The sequence below is a fragment of the Ambystoma mexicanum genome, chromosome 3q (assembly GCF_040938575.1).
Source record: "Ambystoma mexicanum isolate Mex_15411 chromosome 3q, UKY_AmexF1_1, whole genome shotgun sequence".
Classification (NCBI taxonomy): domain Eukaryota; kingdom Metazoa; phylum Chordata; class Amphibia; order Caudata; family Ambystomatidae; genus Ambystoma; species Ambystoma mexicanum.
Window position 1 is genome coordinate 223,095,041 of NC_090926.1, and position 19,976 is coordinate 223,115,016.

General features: G+C 42.7%; 1 protein-coding gene across 2 annotated transcripts in view; it reads left to right on the plus strand.

Annotated features, from left to right (window-relative positions):
- KIF5A (kinesin family member 5A) overlaps positions 1-19,976 on the plus strand; it is a 902,746-nt gene that overhangs the window by 434,468 nt on the left and 448,302 nt on the right. For both annotated transcript variants that reach the window (XM_069653594.1, XM_069653595.1), the window contains exons 6-9: positions 745-800; positions 1,649-1,736; positions 2,368-2,492; positions 8,310-8,414. In XM_069653594.1, coding sequence (XP_069509695.1) covers positions 745-800; positions 1,649-1,736; positions 2,368-2,492; positions 8,310-8,414 — 374 coding nt within the window. The remainder of the gene's footprint in view (positions 1-744; positions 801-1,648; positions 1,737-2,367; positions 2,493-8,309; positions 8,415-19,976) is intronic.

Sequence of the window (19,976 nt, forward strand, 5' to 3'; positions counted from 1 at the left end):
TAAATATGGTTACAATATCACTATAATGTGATGTACATTTCATACAAGAATGGATCACCAAATGTATCATTAAGATCAGTGTGTATTGGCCCATATTACCAAATGACTGTGAATGCAAGCAGACGTCCATGACCAAATGATAATGATGTGTTATTATATAGCACTTACGCAGTATCACCCAACCTGTGTTGGTACTCATTTATCGACCTCGAACAGACTAAATCAGTGAACTCACCCCCTGAAATGTGCCTGAAATAAACCTTTAATGAGTCTAGCAATTATTGTGTAGAATTCCAGAAAGACACATTATTTCGTATTCCTATTCTTTCTTATTTAGGGTCAGTGCTGAAAGTGTTAGACTTGTGGCACTCCTGTTCTTATTTTTCTTATTTTTTCTGTTTAAGGAGCCTGAACAAGAAAGCCAGCCACTCCAGAAATAAAGAGCCACATGGTGCTGGCCACAGCCCAGGAGCTTGCATTACAACAAAAAAACGTTGGTTTTTTTTAGAGGTCGCAAGGGAGGCCTCACAGGTCACATTTGTGACCTCTGGTGACCCCTAAATGACGTCCCTGTCCGTTTGCCGTTATCCCAACGGAATTACCGGTGGGATACTGGCAAACCTGTTATGAGGGCCAGTGATCTCATGCTTTAAATTTACCTTCTTGTCGCAATGTCTTGATTCCGCACAAAAATGACTGCTTTCTTGCTTGAAGTTGTATTTTCATATTTTTTACCCCATGCAGTGTCCAAGACGAATCTCTCTGTGCATGAAGACAAGAACCGGGTTCCATTTGTCAAGGTACGCAAGCCTTTCAGTTAATACATTTTTCTGTCATGTTAAATGGTCTCCCATGAAGAGTTCCTGTTTTCTCCTTCCATACGTACCACTTTTACAGAAGGGCAGCCCTGAGGTCTACAGATCGCAGACCACTGATGTGTTGAAAGACACGCTTAGGTCAAAACTGTCAGAGTAAGAACAGATCGCGAAGAGCCGAACGTTGCGTAAAATGTTGCAATCTGTTTCTTGAAATTGGCAACTAGCAAAGCTTAGGAGATCTCTTGGGTGCTTACTTGAAATTACATGTAAGGTCATGTCTTTAGCATTTGATGGTCATGGCATCATAGGCTTACAGATCCAATCAGAAGGAATATGCTGGCTCATAGTAGTACAAGCCAAGGATTTCATGTTACCTGAGAAGTGGAGGTTCAATTGCATGAAAAAGGTAAGGATGGCCAGTGTTCTTTTATGATCCAGCAGGCCAAAGACTTCACCAAATGTCCACTGCACACATGGCCAGAGTAAGCACTTTGTTGGGGTTTATTGATAGAGTTTAATAATAATAATCCAGTTGGCCATGAGAAGCTACTTTGTTGGTGTTTACCGAGAGACTTTGTTCTTTCTGCCAATGGAATGTGCATTTCCCTCTCACCCTGCATGTTGGTGCACAGAGTGTGCACCTCCTTTCCCAGCTCCTTTGCAAGTCCTGCAGTCACAAGCACCCAATCCTCACCATTTTGCCAAATGTCTAGGTGTGCTTGAGATAATACTTTGTGCTATACAAAAAAGCTCAGTAATTTGCATTAATAGTATTGATATTCAGATTAGTTAATACAAAATCAACAACTGTTCTGTGTTGCCTCATTCAGGGGTGCACGGAGCGCTTTGTATCCAGCCCAGAGGAGATATTGGATGTCATCGATGAAGGGAAGTCGAACCGCCATGTCGCCGTCACAAGTGAGATCTGTTTTATGTACATGACGTCTTATAGGGTACCATAAATTATTGCCACGTTATTGGAGTTGTTGCACTACGAAAATACAGAAAGCCTTCTGCCCCATGTGTGGACATCTCAAATACTGCAGAGAGAAATTGTTCTAAATTCTTCATAGGGCACAAAGGTTATTTTTTTCAAAGGGTCTAATAGTATTAGTCATACAAAAATATATACACAGATTTCTCTGTTGGACTAAAATACTTATGCGACCCACTTTAATGAAAAACACAACCCACTAGCTAAAAGATTCACAACATCTTGACTTAAATTGTGAAAGATCTGCTTGGTGATCTGAACCACAGGTGGTGTCAGCCTATGTGATTCTCCCTCTTGCATTCCTCTCTATTTCTCGCATACCAATGTGATATCTCCTCTCTGCATGATCTCCACTTCTTAGTCCTGTGTTCCCTCGGCAGTGCACCGCTCTCTGCGTGCCACTCTATCTCGTTTTTCTGCTTGTTCCATCACCCTTTCTCAAGCATTATTAATACTTCTGTCTCTTTCTTTCCCTCTGTATCTCTGTCTCCCTTTCCATTTCACCCTCTATTTTCTCTCTCGTCTCTGGCCTCATTCTCTCTTTCCTTCTCCCAGACATGAACGAGCACAGCTCCCGCAGTCACAGCATCTTTCTCATCAACATCAAGCAGGAAAACATGGAGACCGAGCAGAAGTTGAGCGGGAAGCTCTACCTCGTCGATCTCGCTGGAAGTGAGAAGGTAATGTGCAGCAACGTTCCAAGTACCGAATGGGATTACCACAATAAATTATCTCAGGCCCAAATAACCGGTCAAACTCAAGGAATATGGCAAAATACTACTTTATTATCAGTTCAATAAAGGAGGGAAACCTGGCGAACAAACATATTGTAGCTCACACACTCTCAATGCATTTCCGTTACACAAAAGGTTTTATATCTCGACATACGTCAGCTATGACATCATCCTACGTAGCTAACAGTAAACATCTACTGGGTGGAGGGATTGGTTCAGGGAAACGTAAATACCTATAGTTTATATAGGTGTAGGTATCATCATTAGATGCCCCTTATATGGTAGGCACGCCTTGAACAATCTCTAACTACACAAAATACTGATAATAGCATAACAACAGCAGCGGATAGACTTCTGCAACAATGTATGGTCTACTATTACATAGGCCCTCATGATTGGTTGGCACTCTCTTCCAACCTTGGACATTCGGCTCGTTAGCAGCACGTACGTAACAAAACCATGTGCAAGAGAACAACGTCAGACCACTGCCTTTCTTAGCCTACCATCTCTCATCAGTTAGGCCCTAAGCCAAGGCTTCTTCTTTGTAGTTGACTTTGCTGACGCTCATCTTCCTCTGAACTTTAAAGGGAGTGAAGGTGCATTGCTATTTCCTCTGGAGCTTTTATGAATCTGCCTTGTTTTCCAGTCCTGAATCACATGTGAGGAGACAATACTTTTTTCCATTCTGTCCTTCTATTTAGTGCTATTTGATTCAATTATAGTGGGTGCTATTACTCTCCTCATCCTCTGGAAACTCGGTTGCTCCATCCTGCATGTGCTTTCTGCATCTTTGATTGTACAATACTTGGCACTCACTATTATTCACGCCTTTACTTACTCTAAGAGAAATATGTCCTTCGTACATGGCTTATTCTCTTCGACGCCTTTCAAGCCTTGCAGTTACTTTTTTGCTATGCCATCATGACTCTGAGCCAAGCAAATACCCTTTGTTCTTGCCCAGAATTGGATTCCAGCGCCTGTCAGCTCTGCAGCCTTGGTCTAACTCCTCTCGAAGCTTCTTGCATACTTTTATACGATGCAGACATCCATTTTCTCAATATGGCTGCTTTCCTCACGTTATCTTTCCTACTTTAGCCAGCTTCTTTGTTCTCTTATCTACCTTGCGTTTCTGCATATGTATATCTACTACATCTCTTGTCACTTATCTCCTAAGTATATATGTTTTGCTTCATATTTGCATATATGTTTAGACCGTCACTTCAATTACATCTTCATTCTCTAGATATCCATACATCGAGTTCAGTGCATCCTCATATCTTCTCTTCTTCATGACGTCACTTCACGCCTGTCAGATTTTACTTATAGTTCCTCTATGTCCAGTTGTGGCTGCAGACTCATGTCTACTGCATCAGTTTGGGGATACATTTGATACGGTTGTCTGAGCGCATAATGTCTCTCATATCTCCGATGTGGTATTGAGATGATACCAGGTGTCATCCACAGTGTTTTCTTGCTGTTCTTCCAATATGGCAGAGGTGATGGGGTCGGCTCTATAATTGAGTGTACAACTGCCTCTCTACATTATCCCCTCTAGTTAAGTCCTCGACCACCTCCTCAATTTTCTTCATCTTTCTTCGCACTGTGGTTTCTTCGGAATACATATCTTTGTCACCCCCCTCAGGTCACCTGCATTTTTTATGTGTTCATCCACACTCCAGGTCATATGGCAACACTCAGTCGGTGTACAGAACACCACATAGTACTTATGATCCTTGGGATAATATAACTATGTTCCTAGGGGTGCCAGCGTACTGCCTTTCAGGTGCTCACGACTAGTGTTCTCGGTCTGTTTGTGTTCGTCTGTCACAGCATTTACATCGATCATTATCGATCATTATCTTCTTTCCAACTGCTTTCTCCGCTGTCTTCTTACATGTTCCTATAATTATTCTTATAACACAGAATCCCAGCAACAATAACACTAGTATTGCTCCCAACATTTTGAAGGCATTCTCCAACCAGGTTGGAACCCACAAGAACAGATATGAAAACCAATCTTCATCTTCGCTTTCATCTACCTCTTCCACAATTTTCATATGCAGGGTTGACAACAGAGTTATAGCTTCTGTCAGGATTGCATTTTCTCCATCATGGGTTGGTGGGTATGTATAGCACAAAGGCCCGAACTTGGCACACACGCCTCCTTCCATTGCTGTAATTAAGTCCAGAACACATTTTTCTTTTGGAGGGCCATGAGGCTGATGGCCCTCAATTCTTCTTTAATTACATTAAATCCTTTTAATGTCATGTTAATTGTTTGTAGTAGTTTCCTCCTTGTTATTTGTAACCATTTGGCATTCACTGCAGCTTGAATTCCTGGCATGACTATGGCTGTAAATATCACTGCCGTCCTGCTGAACAATTTATGCTCATCAGGAATGTCATGATAAACTTCTATTGATTTGACCGAAAAGTCATTCTTTCTCTTCTGCCAGGGTGAGATTGAGTGACCTCTCCTTTCTTTGATGTGCATACATTTTTGGAAAATTGGTTATATGGAAATCACTTTGGGGAATAACCAATATCCTCCTTTCATTCCTGGCACATCAATTATTTGTTTGTATCCGTAATTTTCTCCAACTTTGGTCTGTCCACTGTTTCTGAAACACAGTGTCGCATTCTTCATTGGCGGTATGGAAACAGGTCCTGATTCATCTTCAACCCACGTTAATAACTTCGAATATTTGGCCCACTCCTTAAGGCATCCATCATTTGCTACTTGCACTATCTTTACTGGTGCTGTCATCAATAAGTGTGCACTGCATCTCAACAATCCTTCTTCCCATCCTGTACTGGTACCAATAGGTGAGGTCTCTCCCAACATCCTGGCAATCCCGGTGTCCCGTATATCTGCACAATACAGTGTCTTTTGTTCAACAATCTTCTTTTCGCCTCTATTCAGACCACTCAATGAGTACAGGATCCTGTTGCTCTTTCATCTTGGGTCTTTTATCGCATTCTGTGTTTTTATATAAAAATCTTCGTATGGGAACATTGTTTTTGACATCCATCGTAGGGTTGCCCACTTCCCTTCAAATTGTCCTCTTATCATGCATGCTGCTAGATGGCTGAGATACTTCACATCGTGTGTAGGTATTTCTCTTGCTATACATGTTCTGGCTGTGCTCATGGCATAAGGGATGAGAAAGCATACATGGCAACTCTCATCCAATGTTCCTCTCCCCACCTTACTCATGTCCTGTTACCGTAGGTTATTTTTTAAATGGACTGACTTATCAAAATATGCATTTATGTCCTGATAATTTTCTCCAGCATCCCTCTTAAATTGGTTAATTTGATTGGAAATATCAGGGAAAATATCACTCGTGCTTTGGTTAGGACTTGAAAAAGATGTCTCATTGTATAATAAAACAGCATTTGACAAAATTCTATAAGAATAAGGAAGTAAAGACTACACATTGTACAAAATGTAGCCACAAGAAATGAATATGCCATACTGTATTTTACGTATTAAGCAGTATTCTTGCTAGCAATGTGTGGCTTACAAAATGGAAGATTCCCATTCTCCTTTATCAACATTTAGTTCTTGTTGCTCTTTAGAACAACCACACCTTTCTATAACAGAAATAGTAATACTTTACTATTGCAATGATGGTCCTGCAAATAATATCAATTATTATTATTATTATTGTATTCATTGAGCGCGAACCTAACTACAACAGTACAGATGCATGACAGAGCACTTTTCAGAGTTAACAACAGAACAGATATGCTGTGGGGGTAGGCTACAGAGGGGCACAGAGGAGGGGTACAGCTGTACCAGGTGGCTGGTAGGGATGGGGCAGGTGGTGTCTAGTGGGGCAGGTGGTGCGAGGGGTGGCGCAATGGCCTAGGTGTTGAGGAGAGACTACTTGAAGAGGTATCAAAGAGCCAAGTACTGTTCTAATCTACACTGAGAACCAACCCTGACCACCTTCTGAACCAACCCACTTCATCCACAGAATTGCTCTAATTTGCCTACCTCTCACAGTTCCATTGGGCAGCATTGATTGAATAGAAAGGGGAAAATGCTCCAGTCAATGTTACTGTTATAGAAAACGTCTAAACCATAAGAAAATGACCTGCTTTTTGTACAAATTGCATTTTTGATTTTTCACTAGTGTAATTCACTATTATGGCTCTGAACCTGAAAATAATGCAGGAACGCTTTTCATTTGATCCATGCTTATGTGAAATAAATTTCAGGAAATGTGCAGATCTTTTTGTTCACAAAGAGAATTAGTAGGAACATAAATGTAATTGTATGTTTTTAAACTGCCAATGACTGCCTGTTTCGCTCCATGCGTCTTTACAAACCTGTCTACGAATGATTGGCAGACTGAGTAGGAAATAAACATGGGTTATGTTATGCATATCCTGCCAAACTTTGCACAAATTACATTTTAGGCATATCATTATTATAGCATCAGTACTATCTACAACATTGGCCCTATTTCAGACATTGGGTTCTATTCTTACCATTAGTGACCACTCAGCATCAGGAACAGTATCCCGATCAGCAAACTAGAACCTGTCAATTTCACCTACTGTCTGCCAAGAGAGTCTGAATCCCAGTTATGCCAATACATGTCCTAGGGTGTGCCTAGTCCATGTCCTGTCAAACTTGATACCCTAAGGTCCGACTTGATGTTTGCCTTTCAGATGATACTAACAAGGAGGGTCAAAACATAAGACGAATCTTCAAAGCTTTCTGAACCCGAATCACCTGTATCCTGCATCAATGCCTTACCTACTGTGGCGGCATTTCAAAAACACTAAATAGGCAATAGATTTTAATTAATATATTTTATATAAATATTTGGCTATGGTCAGGATTGTCACTCTCATTCGTGAGCTGCAATAGTTCAGGTCTGTTCCTCAAAATCATTGTCTTTCCAAACCGTTATTTTTAACTTAACCTTGGTCTTAGAACTGTTATTCTCTCTATTTTCATACTTTGGGACATTTTGTTTACTTCACCTTTTAGCATTCTCTGGTTTTCTTTGTTCTTGGCAAAGAGTTGCATACAAATGAGTGACCACGCTATTGTCTAGGGTTCCGATTAAACTGACAGGGGGTTACTATTGGAGAGGTTACTGATCGCAAAGTGATCATCTAGGATTAATACGGGAACGGCTACTAATTATATGTTGAGTAACAAGCAGTTGCTATCAGGCAGGTTAGATATTAATGATTAGCAAAGGATTACTACTGGAAGTATTATAAAAACAATATGAGTATACCAATGAGCCAGCCATAACCTAACACAGCACTAGGCAAAGAAATGCATAGTTGAGTAGTTGGGTTGTATTTTAAGAAGGCAATGGTGGTGAGATAGAGAGAGCGTTGAGTGGAAATCAGAGGGGTTTTATTGGTATCCATTTTCATGAATTGTGGGTTATGAGTATAATTGAAGTACCAATGTGTTATGCCTTGGCAAAAGTATTACAAAAAACTATGGGAGGAGAGATTGATGATGGGAGAAAGACATCCTGGTCTTCCTAAACTGTAGCATAGAAGAATTATCTGTTCATGAAAAGGAGAGAGCTTAAGGATTTGGAAAGATTTCTGGACTTTGCATAGCAAAGATGCTCAGTGTAAAACAAGATAAAAAGCTCTTTGGCTTCTTATTCACTTGGTGTTCACTTACGTTCACTTAGAGTTTACACTACGTACAATCATGTCGCTCTTTGTTACACCTACCATGTATTAGTTCTAACAGGTTTTCCTCCATCTATGCAGGTCAGTAAGACTGGAGCTGAAGGAGCAGTGCTGGATGAAGCTAAGAACATCAACAAGTCTTTGTCGGCCCTTGGGAACGTCATATCATCATTGGCTGAAGGGACGGTGAGACACTGATTGCTTAGTCCAAAAGGACTGAAATCTTAAAATGACTTAAGCCTTCAAAAAACGGGTGTACGGCAAATACCTTCCCTTCTCCTCACCCTAACCAAATAGCTTGAAAAATGTGCTCACTAATGCCAAGCAATCTGGGCATTAGTGCTTGTTGTAATTGCATTCATTTGTATTTTGAGCTGGTACACCCAGTGAAGGAGGTTTTACATAATATCAGATCAGAATGCCACCCTCATTCTGAAAAGAAAGATTCCTTCAACATGCATCTGCAAGGCACAATAGCCTACTCTTCATAACAAATACATGGTTACTGGCAACTAGGCATAGGTAGTACAGCCACCCTCCTAACTTAAAGACTGCCCAAGAAACAAGGTGAACTTTTGCCACAAGCAAATCGCTTTAACGTTACCCTCCCAAGTGGTATTTACTGCATCCTACACTTTTTCTTATGAGTTCCAAATTTAGTAAAAAAAAATATTTTAAGTATTAGAAGGGGACACAATACTCAGATTCCGCTTGCACAAAAATATGCTAGTAAAGAACAGAGAGTAGGCCTGTGGATTTAGAGCAGAAGGAACACGCAGAAACACCAGACTTATGGTCAGAACAATCGTAGCAGCCTGTACCTGCCTCAGCACAGAGTGGATGAAAGTGAGATAGAACTAAGCACAACTCATTGAAGCCAATTTACCCAAATTATCGAGAGAAGGAATATTGATTCTCGATGCCCAGTAATTACCAATAAAATCAAGTTATCAAACAAAAATATGATTTGCGGGATGCATTAAGGAGTGAGGATTATATTATAACCTTTTACAGGTGATTCGGGATCCTTAGGACTCCAAAATCTTTCTGATAACCTAAGTAGAAGCCCTTTTTTCAGTTATCCACATTGATTGTTGAGATGCCATCGCGCATCTGCGTGAGGGCTGAGTGGTTCTAGCTGCAGTGAAGGCCTTGTCAATTGAGAAGTTCTCGCAAAACTAGTGCACTCTGACCTGGTGGAATTCATGAAAGGGAGACAGGGTGCAGAGAATATTTGCATGACCATTGATTTGAACTACAACGCCATATAACAGCAACCTGAGTGTGGTTTCATTTGATTCCAAAAAAGCTTGTAATTGGGTCAGCTGACCTTCTGTTGGGAGGAATATGAGTATGTTGTGTTTTGACTGAACTGGGTCACGTGGGTGATGGTGTTAGGCACAAAGGTAAGGGTGAAGAGGCTAGTTAACCGCGATGATATTTAAACTACTCAATTATTCCTCATGATTCATAGCAGGAACCTTTGGATGGGCTCACTAGATACTCTCAGGAATACAATGATGTTGAATAAATAAGAGCGTATGCTGGTGAGCTAAGAATGAGGAAGAGGTTTGAGTTGTGCTAGCAGTTGTGCCATTTCCTTTGAGAAAATTAAACAGGTGTCGGGTTCACTCAATGATCTAATGTGAACGTTTTCCCACTATGCAGTTAAACGAAAATTTATGGTGTATGGTTACAGTCTCATGGGTAGCCAGGCTGAAGGCCATAAGAATGAACACTTGCCAACATTGTCATTCCTCATGACTGTACTTCCTGATTTACATTCCTGAGGTAGTCCTTAGGGAGTTAACATTGCACACAAGTTACTTTCTGTGGGGGGAGAAAGACTCAGGTGACCCACTGTTTGTACTCTCTTTTCAATGACACGTGTATGTCTCTGTAATGGCAACCACCTTGCTGCTTACCTTTTTATGTAGGGTGGTGGCATGAATGCTTCCTGCACTTTTTAGGGGGCAGAGAAGGGGGGAATAGATCTGAGGGGGGGGGGGTGAAGTTTATGATGGGTGAGTTTATAATGGTTGAATCGATCTGATCAAACACATCTGAAGATCTTTTTTCATGTGTTCACAAGAGAGATTGTGATTCTGGGACTGGTTGGCCTTGAAAGGTGCTCTCAGGCAGTAGTGACCTTGTGGAGGGAGCAAGTCAGGTCAGGACTAGGAATGAGGATGAGAATTACTTTATGTGGGGACGTAATGAACAGCATTTGGCCTTGTTTTTAATGAGGGGAAGGGTGGCTTGCACAAATTAGTCAGTTTAAATGTGTCTGATGAAATGTGATCAACCGCATTTGGAAATTATTGCTAGAATGCGTTGCTTGATTGCCATGAAGTAGGATTGGACTGGAGCAAATTTGACTGATTTTGAAGTTTCTCTTCCAGAGGTAAGGATGCTGGTTTTGTATTATTTGATTTGATTGTTGTTGAAAAAAATGCGATATAAGCCAAAGCGCTGTACAGAGATAAAAGCGGTACAAGTAATGTAAAACGAAATTGAAAAACAATATCAACAGACATAGTTAACCAGTGAGGAGATGAGGCTTAAGATGACAGCAGAAAACAGAAAGAGAGGCAGAGATCGAAGAGAAAGAGAAAGTGTATTCCAGTGTTTCCGGGGCAAGAGAGAAAAGGACAGGAGCTGGAATTTGCATGGGGGGCGAGGAACACCAAGAAGTTGTCCTTCGCACCCTATTATTTTATCTATCATCAAATATTATGGTGGTTTTCTTCTTTTAGTTAGATCACTTTATTTTGACAATGTGTCATAAAAGTGAGACCACAATATATTCCAAAAAATATATAAAATAAACATGACCATTCTCAACGATATAATAATATAATATAGACGTATTTGGCTTGCAATCGAAAATGAAGCTTTTGACATTTAGTCCAATCATCTAAAGAGATCCTACTACATCAAAAGTAAAAACAATTAAATACACCACACAGATCCCTCTGCATTACTTGAAGAAAGTACTGTAAATTAAAAAAAAATGCAATATTATGGTCATCATTGCGTGCAAATACAGGTTATGTGCTAAAGTGCTAAGTGCAACAGCAGTCTCTAAATTGATTGAAATGACAGACTGTTTTGATACATTTTTATATTTGGTGATTGTGCAAAGGTTAAAAATACATTCTTATTTCCTGTGTAAATCCAAATATGTATAGCAATGCCATTATGAAAATGTACATCAAATTCTCTCCTTGGCAATATTATGATAGGCAGGTTTACACTACCCGAGCTAAAGCCAGAGCCAGCCGTGGCTGGGATATGGAGTTGTGGGGGAGGATTCAGCACATAAATGTGCCACGACTGTTAATGTCGGTACCAACTTCTGTCGCATGATGCCTCCCAGTAATTCTGGAGTTCTCTTTTGTCTTTTTTTGAATCGCAGCTCCCAAAAAGCATCTGGGAGCCACCATGGAAACTAGAACAAGGTGAATGGAATCAAGAACAAAAATGGGCTGGGAATTTCCTTGATCAACAGAAATGAGACACCAAACACCCAACCTGCCAACCCCAGACAGGCCACATGTCTCTGCTTTCCCCAGTGTTGCCTCATCTCCCTCTCCCAGCGGCTCTTCATGGCGCATCTCTGCAGCGATGTTCCACTTGCAGGACAGGATTCCTGTAACCGCTTTTACTCGGTCATGCCGGTCTCCCAGCGCACCTTGGCTTCACTTTCTGCTTCATAAACTCTGCATTTGTACACTAGTCTCGAGCGCTCCTCTTGCAACACTGCTGACCTGGAGTTGCTTTCCCAAGTGCTGTCTCAGCCTTCACAGCTGACTCTACCCTCTAAGAAGAAACGCATGGTGGCAACAGAAAAGACAGACACAAGTGATCACAGATCAAGGGTGTTTATTAAACTGTATAGGTAGGTTGGAAAAATCTAAACCTAAATCGAAGATGGCAGCAAGCTTCGACCATCAAAGAATAATAAGGCAGTCCGAGTGGCGTCTTGTCAAATAAAAGGGCTTATGCTAAAAAAAGTATTGCTAATCCTTACACTAAATACAGAAGTGTGGGATAATGTTCATAAGAAAGAAGGAAGAGTTCACAAATAATAAGTCCGGATGTATTAGTCGGGGTCACCCTTCCCCACATTTTAAGCACGGGACAAGATAGGATTCTGGAGCACAGCACACGCTCAAGCTTTCCCAGCATGAGTCAACCGTTGCGCTTTCAGCAGTCACGGCCTTTGGTGGTGAAGACTCTTTTCTACAAAGATTCTCTTGCCTCTGAGGACCTGATGTGTTTTAAAATAATAAAGAAAAGTTATTTTCCGTATACACGGTGGGTGATGACCTTTCACCCTTGGATCCCCCTCTTCCAGGCTCAGATCTGCAAAAAGTTTGTAGCGATATCAGGACCTAAGATAGTTATGTTTTCTTGTTTACGAGGGCCTGATAGGTTCAATTTAACAAAACAAAAGTTCAACAAAATGTCTTTTCTGGTTGCACTTTGGGTGATGCTTCCTCATCCTCTGATCCCCCTCTTCCGGGCCCAGACCCCTCTCGAATGTCAGCCTCACTCCGTTGGGTTCATTATGGCTTGGTGATGGTTTTCCACCCCTGGGTGTTCCTCTTCCGGGCTCAGACCCTTCTCCCTATTTAGCCTCCCTCAACAGGGTTCACTACGGCTTCTCGAAATGATCCAAAAATAAAAAACAAAAGTTCCTTTCTGCTTGTATGTTGGGTGATGCCTTTTCACCCCTGGATCCCCCTTTTCCAGGCTCAGACCCTTGTGGAATGTTAGCTTCCCTCCACCGGGTTTGCTACTGTTTTCAACATAATTTCCTCTGTGACATTCATGTATCTTACTGTCTTTTTAAACAGTTCACTGTGGACATCCCTCGGCCGGGTTCACTCTTGTCAACACACTGTACATCGTGACTTTAGACTTTGCCCCTTGTTCATCGGCATCCCTCCTTTGGGTTCACTGTTGCCAACTTTGTCAATCGCACATTTTCTCAACCAATTCTTAAGATACGGGATTCACTTTCCTTAGCTTCACAATCATCTGGCGGTCAAAGACTTTCGACTGTACAGAGGATTTTACAGGATCCCTGTATGACCACTTTGACCTCTTTCTCACCTTTCCCAAGGCCTTCTGGTCACAGTAGTTTCAACAATCGGGTAATCGCCCAGAGTTTCCTGAGTGAGCACCCAGGTGGTGCCTGACTCCTCTGTTGCTGGTTTCCCCCTTTTGGTATCAACAGTTCTTTGTACTTTCACAGTTCAATTAACCTTTTGCTACTTTCGTTCAACACATTTCGGTTTCTTATTGGCTCTCCCTTCGACACACCAGCTGTGATGAACCGCTTGGCTTTTCTTCTCTCTGGAGTCAAGGTTGGTACCACGGAGAGAAGCGTCTCTCCCCTGGTTGGCTATCAGCAGAGGAGGGCCCCGTTTACCATTGATATCTTCTGCAACACACACTGACTATTGTTTGCGGTCTTACAATTTCTTCTGCAGAGGTTTCACGGGCCTTGGGGGAAAGGACAAGGTCACTTCTTTCCTTGTCATCATCTCGGTTTGTGCTGTCTTTCTCCTCCTCTTGGACTGCTGTAATGAGTTAGCTCTCTCGTCGTGCGGTCTGCCTTGCTTGTATTGTGCTCTCATGCTCCACCCTTTATCCCTGTGGGGAAGGGAAAGGGCCGTCAGGTGTGGCGGTTCTGATCAATTGCCTAATTTTGCCTGACCCTTGGGTTGGTCAGGTAGACAGCTCTGGTGTTTGTAGACATGTCAGGTTGACAGCTCTGGTGTTTGTCCGTTGCCTTTTGTGGTGTGCGAAAGTGTTTGTGTCGGAAAAAGGGCGGTTGTCATGGGAAATGATATTCTTTGTCCTAGGAGTATTGGTAAATTCCAGAAGGTGAGGTTAGTAGGGTTTGATAAACAAACGGGGATGGCCGGGGTTACTAGGGTGGACAACAGAAAAAGAGGATTCTGGGAGTTGGGGTTTTCAAGGGTAACGAGGTTTGGTCTCCTAGTTGGTTGGCTATATACGGCAGAGTTGTTGAGTCTGGACCAGAGAGATTCACTGAGGGGAGGGGAGCTAGATGTCATACAGACTACAAAGGCCTCAGGGATCTTGCCCTCCTCTCCTTCTTCCTCTGTATAATACCGTGTCGCACCTGGGGTATTTCTCTGAACACCACCTCAGCTTCTCCTATCCAGGTGATCCTCTCTCTCCTGTCCTCTCCTAGGGTTTGGGACTGAGAGCATCAGCCTTTCCCAGGTCACCTGCATAAGGGATCCTCGAGGTCCGCTTGGGAGAATACCCTCAGGTTTTGCACAGGCTCCACAGCTGACTCCATTCACCTCTTTATTCCAGCTTTTAAAGTTCCTGCCTCCATGATTATTCCAAAAAGGTCTAGACCGCTCACCATTAAAGCGGTAGTCCTGCTTTACTCGTGTTGTCCTCCTCTTTGTCTGAATATTTGGTTGGGGTCTATATGTGTCTACATTAATAAAATGAGGATGTGTTGTTCTAGTTATGCTCTTCTTCATCCCAGTAGCATACTGGCGTGTTTTGGGGGAAGCACAGGGAAAGGGCTGACAAAAGCCTATAAAGGTTTGAGGGATGGGGGGTTCATTGAGAAAGGGAAATGGGGGATACCATGGCTCACCAAAGGAAGTTTTCTCCCCACGCCCCAAGTCTCCCCCTCCGTGGTGACTCCCTTGCATATCCAACCCCAGGGTCGGATCCAAAAGCAATGGCCTTTCCCTGGCCAGCCGAGAGGAGGCTACAGGGGGAAAAGAAGTGAGGATGCCCTATGGTTCCTCACAGTACACATAAGTCTGTGTCTGTGACTGAGTCACTAGCAACCAAGCTGACAATAATATGACACCAATATGGTTTGCCAAGTGTAATTATAGATTCCCAGATGCCAACATGTCAAAATTAGACATGGCTTATATTAGATGTTCATCTGCCACTGTCTAATCAGATTCTGAGTCAATTTGGATTTACACTTTCCAGTAACAGGGTTCAATGCTTTATTCAGCAGCTAGAACATTCCCAGATTCCCAGTTTCACTTCTGCCACTTTCTTGTCTACATTTACAAATCCCCATGTTTTCTATTGCAAGCACTCTTTCTCCACCTACGGCATTCTCGTGCATGACGGATGGACGAAAAGCTTCATTATTTCTGTGACGTCATTACATGCTATGCTCACACCACGCAGCTGCAATGAGGAGCATTCATAACTCTGTGCTTTCCTGGCCGTCAGCGCAGAGCAGCACACACCAAGCCGCGAGACTCAGGTTCCCAGCCTTTTGCAGTATTCCATCACTCTCAGTGATATGCTCCCGGTGCACATTTAAAGTAAGCTTCCTTACATCATTTCATCCCCAAGTGGCTTTGACACGTATCTCGGTTTTCATTTCATGTATTTTTTGTATTTTCTCTACCATTCCCCTACGTGCACTGATTACACCAGAGTTACCACATCAACCCCAGACATTTATAACAGACAAACGTGAGGTAACATCTTTTTTTTTCCTTGACACTCACCTTTTCGGTCCAATTCGTGGTGATGGGAGCACAGCATATGGGAACACATCTTTTTAAGAACATGAACAAACATGTCCCATTTCTTGTTTTAAATTGAAGAACCCTAATGTTTGAGAAGAACTATCATGCGTTTAAATAACTAAGCCGATCAGCCAACCTGTGTCCAAAGCTTCAAGCACAGATTCACAAAACTAGTGTTCCGAAAGAGCTCAGGGTTCCCTTCCCCAAGCTTCAAGTATAGATTCACTAAAACAATGTTAAAAAATGAGCTCAGGGTTCCCTTCCCCAAGCTTCAAACACAGATTCACAAAACCAATGGTACGAAAGAGCTCAGGGTTCCCTTCCCCAAGCTTCAAGCACATGTGCAGCAAAAGTTCAACAAACACTTTTTCTTAAGTTTTCTTCAGTGACTTCCATACACTTGGTTGGGGCTCTCTGGTCTGGGCGCAGTTGCAGACTGCACGGTCCCCTATTACAGGTCGTGCAACCAGGGCCCATTGGTGTTATGCTTTGGCTAGACATCTTGTCTTGGCATTACTTGACTCTTTGTACTTTCATTTGTTAACTTGATATTCAGTCTGTCTCTTCTTTCACCAGGGTTTGCAGTCTCTAGGTTCTCTTTTGCTCCCACTTCACTGCTCCCCTTCTGTTGTTACTCAAAAGGCTTTCAAAACCTTGCATATCTTCTATACCCTATCACTCTGATACACAGTATCTTTGTATAGCCTCATTAGCATAGCATTCGATTGTTCATACAGTTCAAAAGCACTTACAAGTTTATTGGCAACACGCACCCGCTCTTCCACAATGTACCTTCTTTTCCTCTCGCTCGCGCACCGGGTTTCTTTACACACAGAAACTCACTGGTCGATTTACTTGATGCTGCGGATCCGCCGCTCTTACAGCTTCTTAGAACTGAGGTCAGGGTCTCACCACCTGCCCCTCAGGTACTCCTGGGCCGGCTCCTCCACCCAGGGGAACAAGCACTTGCAGAACCAAATGGGAAGGGCCGCCACTGCATACGGCTTCCCTCCTCCGACCTCACCAGATCCCTGGAGACATAGCTCCCTCCCCACACTTCCGCAGAGCGCTGTGCTCTGCAACTTTCCAGTGATCTTGCGTTTTGCTATCCTTCGGTTTCCAACTGTCCTCCTGGACTTCTCTGCTTCTCTCTTCTTCCCGACTGCTTCTCTCTCCTTCCCCTCTGTTCCTGCCACATCACCCTTTTATACACCTTTATCCCATCAAGGGTGTTCAGGTGTGCTTCTCTTGCCTGTTTTGCCTGATTCCAATTAGACCAATTACTGGGATATGCCTGACCTTCAGCTCTGTAGTGTTCAGACTCCCTCTTCTTTGTCCCAGTACTATAGTGTTGTTTCCAATAGGAAGTGGGGATTACTCTTAGTTGCTTCTTCCTCGTCTCAGTACTTGATATGAAATTAGAGGGAAAAGCTGGAAATGACTGACAATATCCCATAAATACTGAGGGAGGATCTGATAGGTCAGTGTTAGTGAAGGGGAGATACCTACCTTTAGGTACCCTTTCTTCATTCCCCAGGGACTCTCCACCCAGGTGATCCTCCCTTGCTAGTCAACCCCCAGGGTCGGGATCCAGAAACGATAGCCCTTCCCTGGCTACCTGAACAGAAGATCCCTGATGAGTAGATGTAAGAGTACCTTCAGGTTTCACACATCAGTCACAGTGGAGCAAGTGCGTTTCTCTTGGGTCGAGTATGTAAACTAAGGAAATTGACTAGGATTTTTAAGAATGTGCAAGTGTCAGGTCCTGACCTTCTGGTAAATCACATCCACAGACGTGCCAAGGTGTCCTGTTAAAAACTGGCAAATAAAACTGCTGAATATTAACACCCTGGAGAGAAAGGGGAAGTAGATAAAAAACAAACAGACTTCTTGCTTCTAAATCTTGATGTGGAATTTGCAGCAAAATAAAGAACATATTACTGCACATTAACTTTCAGTTTTCATCTCTCTACTCTTAACTCTCTCCAATATTCAACCACACTCAAATTACCTGTGTACCCTCCACGTAGGCTGGGAGGGATTGACTGCAATTGACATTTCCTACTCTCTGTTGTCTCAAATTTACAGGAAAGTTCTACAAGATGTCAGTTCAATCTTGTCATCCATACTTGGTGAAAAGAATATCCTACATAAACCAAATGTCCCTAAATTAACTACCAAAATATTTAAAACAAGCAATTTCCCAAAAAATAGACCAAACTTCATTAGTCAAGTAACAGTTTTTAATTAGTTTTCTGAAAACTGCAACCTCTGGTTTCTTTGAATTGTGCAAGTCTTTAAACCATTTGACCAATTCCGTTGTGTTATGAGGCAGTGAAACTCAGTGTTTCAAGCCTCCCTTTGATGAGATGCACTCGGCTTCAGTGCTGAGACACTACCTTGTGTCCTTTCAGTAAATCACTGATACAGCATGAGTAGGAGACTAGTGTCTCATTAGTGGGCGCAGCTAAGACTGAACTGGTAGTGTCTCAGCTAAGAGCGCACCCAAAACTAGATTCCTCCGTCGCTCTGATCATGTTTCGGGCGACTGCCACACCAGAGTATACTAACATGCTATAAAGTGTAGTATGCTGTAGTAAGGCTTCAAACCCATTCATTAATTTGAACTTTTTTCTCCAAAGTCCCACACTGTGATAATCGGAGCGCTCCAATGCTTCCAATAAATAAATCACTTCAGACCCTTTTTTCTTTCTGCACAACACTTCCACCATATTCCTTCTGCTGTCCCCGCTGACTCCTCAAACCTTCCTGCCTGATGTCTTGTATGAAAGGCAGTTTAGAATATTCAGACAGAGTCCAGCAGCCTGCCTCAGCCAATCACTGCTTAAGTGTAGCACCTCCATCTTGCCTTGCGAATATAAGTTAACGAAAATAACATTCACCCCAATTCCCCTCCAGTTAAACCACCACCCAGAAAAGAAGTAATAACGCTAGGTCCCATTATAGCTAAAAGTTTATCAATAAAAGCTCAGACTATTTACCCCCTTACAGATGGCATTATGTCACACATACTTTACAGCTAGATCTGACCTGGCAGCTATCCTCTGTCACAGATGGCCTCAAGAATACATCAACTCTCGGACACTCAAGGGGCACTCAAAGGACCATCCCTCTCCATCTAATCTATATATGGACTGTCCCTCCTTAAAACAGGCATCCCTCAACCGGAGGATGATCACTAGAGATCACTAACCCCTACTATCTAAGGGTTGTCTTATTAATTGTGATAGCCTAAAGGCAAATGTTTCATCTTTTGAAGTCTCCCTCAGGGAACAATGTGGTCCCTACTGTATGGCCCCCAGGATGATTTACGTTGGATTTTAGTACCTTTCGGATACTCCAGGCCCACTTGATCTTACCCTTACAAGCCTTCCCATCTCCCTAGGGCTTGTGTCACTCTCCCTTGTCTTCTCCTACTCCTTTGCTCCTACTCTACCCACCATCTCACTTGTCTCTCCTTGACACTTCCTCCTGTATACATCTGATGTTCCTCTCTCTACTGTCTATCTCACCCTCCAAACGTACTCCCCACTACTCCCTCTATCTCTCTTCTCTGCAACTTCCAGTACTCTCAGCTCACTATGCCACTACTTCTCCTCTCTCCACACTACACCTACTCCCCGCTCCATACTACTACTCTTTTCTCCACTCAATACCCACTTTCCTCTCCACTGTACACCTACAGCCCTCTCCCCACTACATCTACTTCCCTCTCCACACTACAACTACTCTCCTCTCCACACTACTAATCACTCCACCCACACCTTCCCCCCTGGTCAGCCTCCTTTCGCTCTCCCGAGTCCCGGTTCTTTTACCCTCAACTCTTTCACTACTGTCACTCACTCATCTTTTAAGTACACTCAAATACCAGTACCACTGTCTCCCACCAACCAGTACCTGACCTTGCCCACCCATTCAATACGTCTTGTGAGAACCCAGGAGTGAGACACGGACCAAGAGAACTCATGGTGATTGGTATAGACTTTATTAACAAAAAAGCGGGTTGGAAAATGCCTCACTGTTCCTAATCTAGGAGGCATTTCCCTACCTCAACCAAAAACTAAGGGGATATCCTGTGTCAAGATGTCCAAAGCAAAAATGGCCTTTGTCTGAAATCCTATCATAGCCCTCTCATTATAAAAGTAACTCGAAGGTCTTAAGG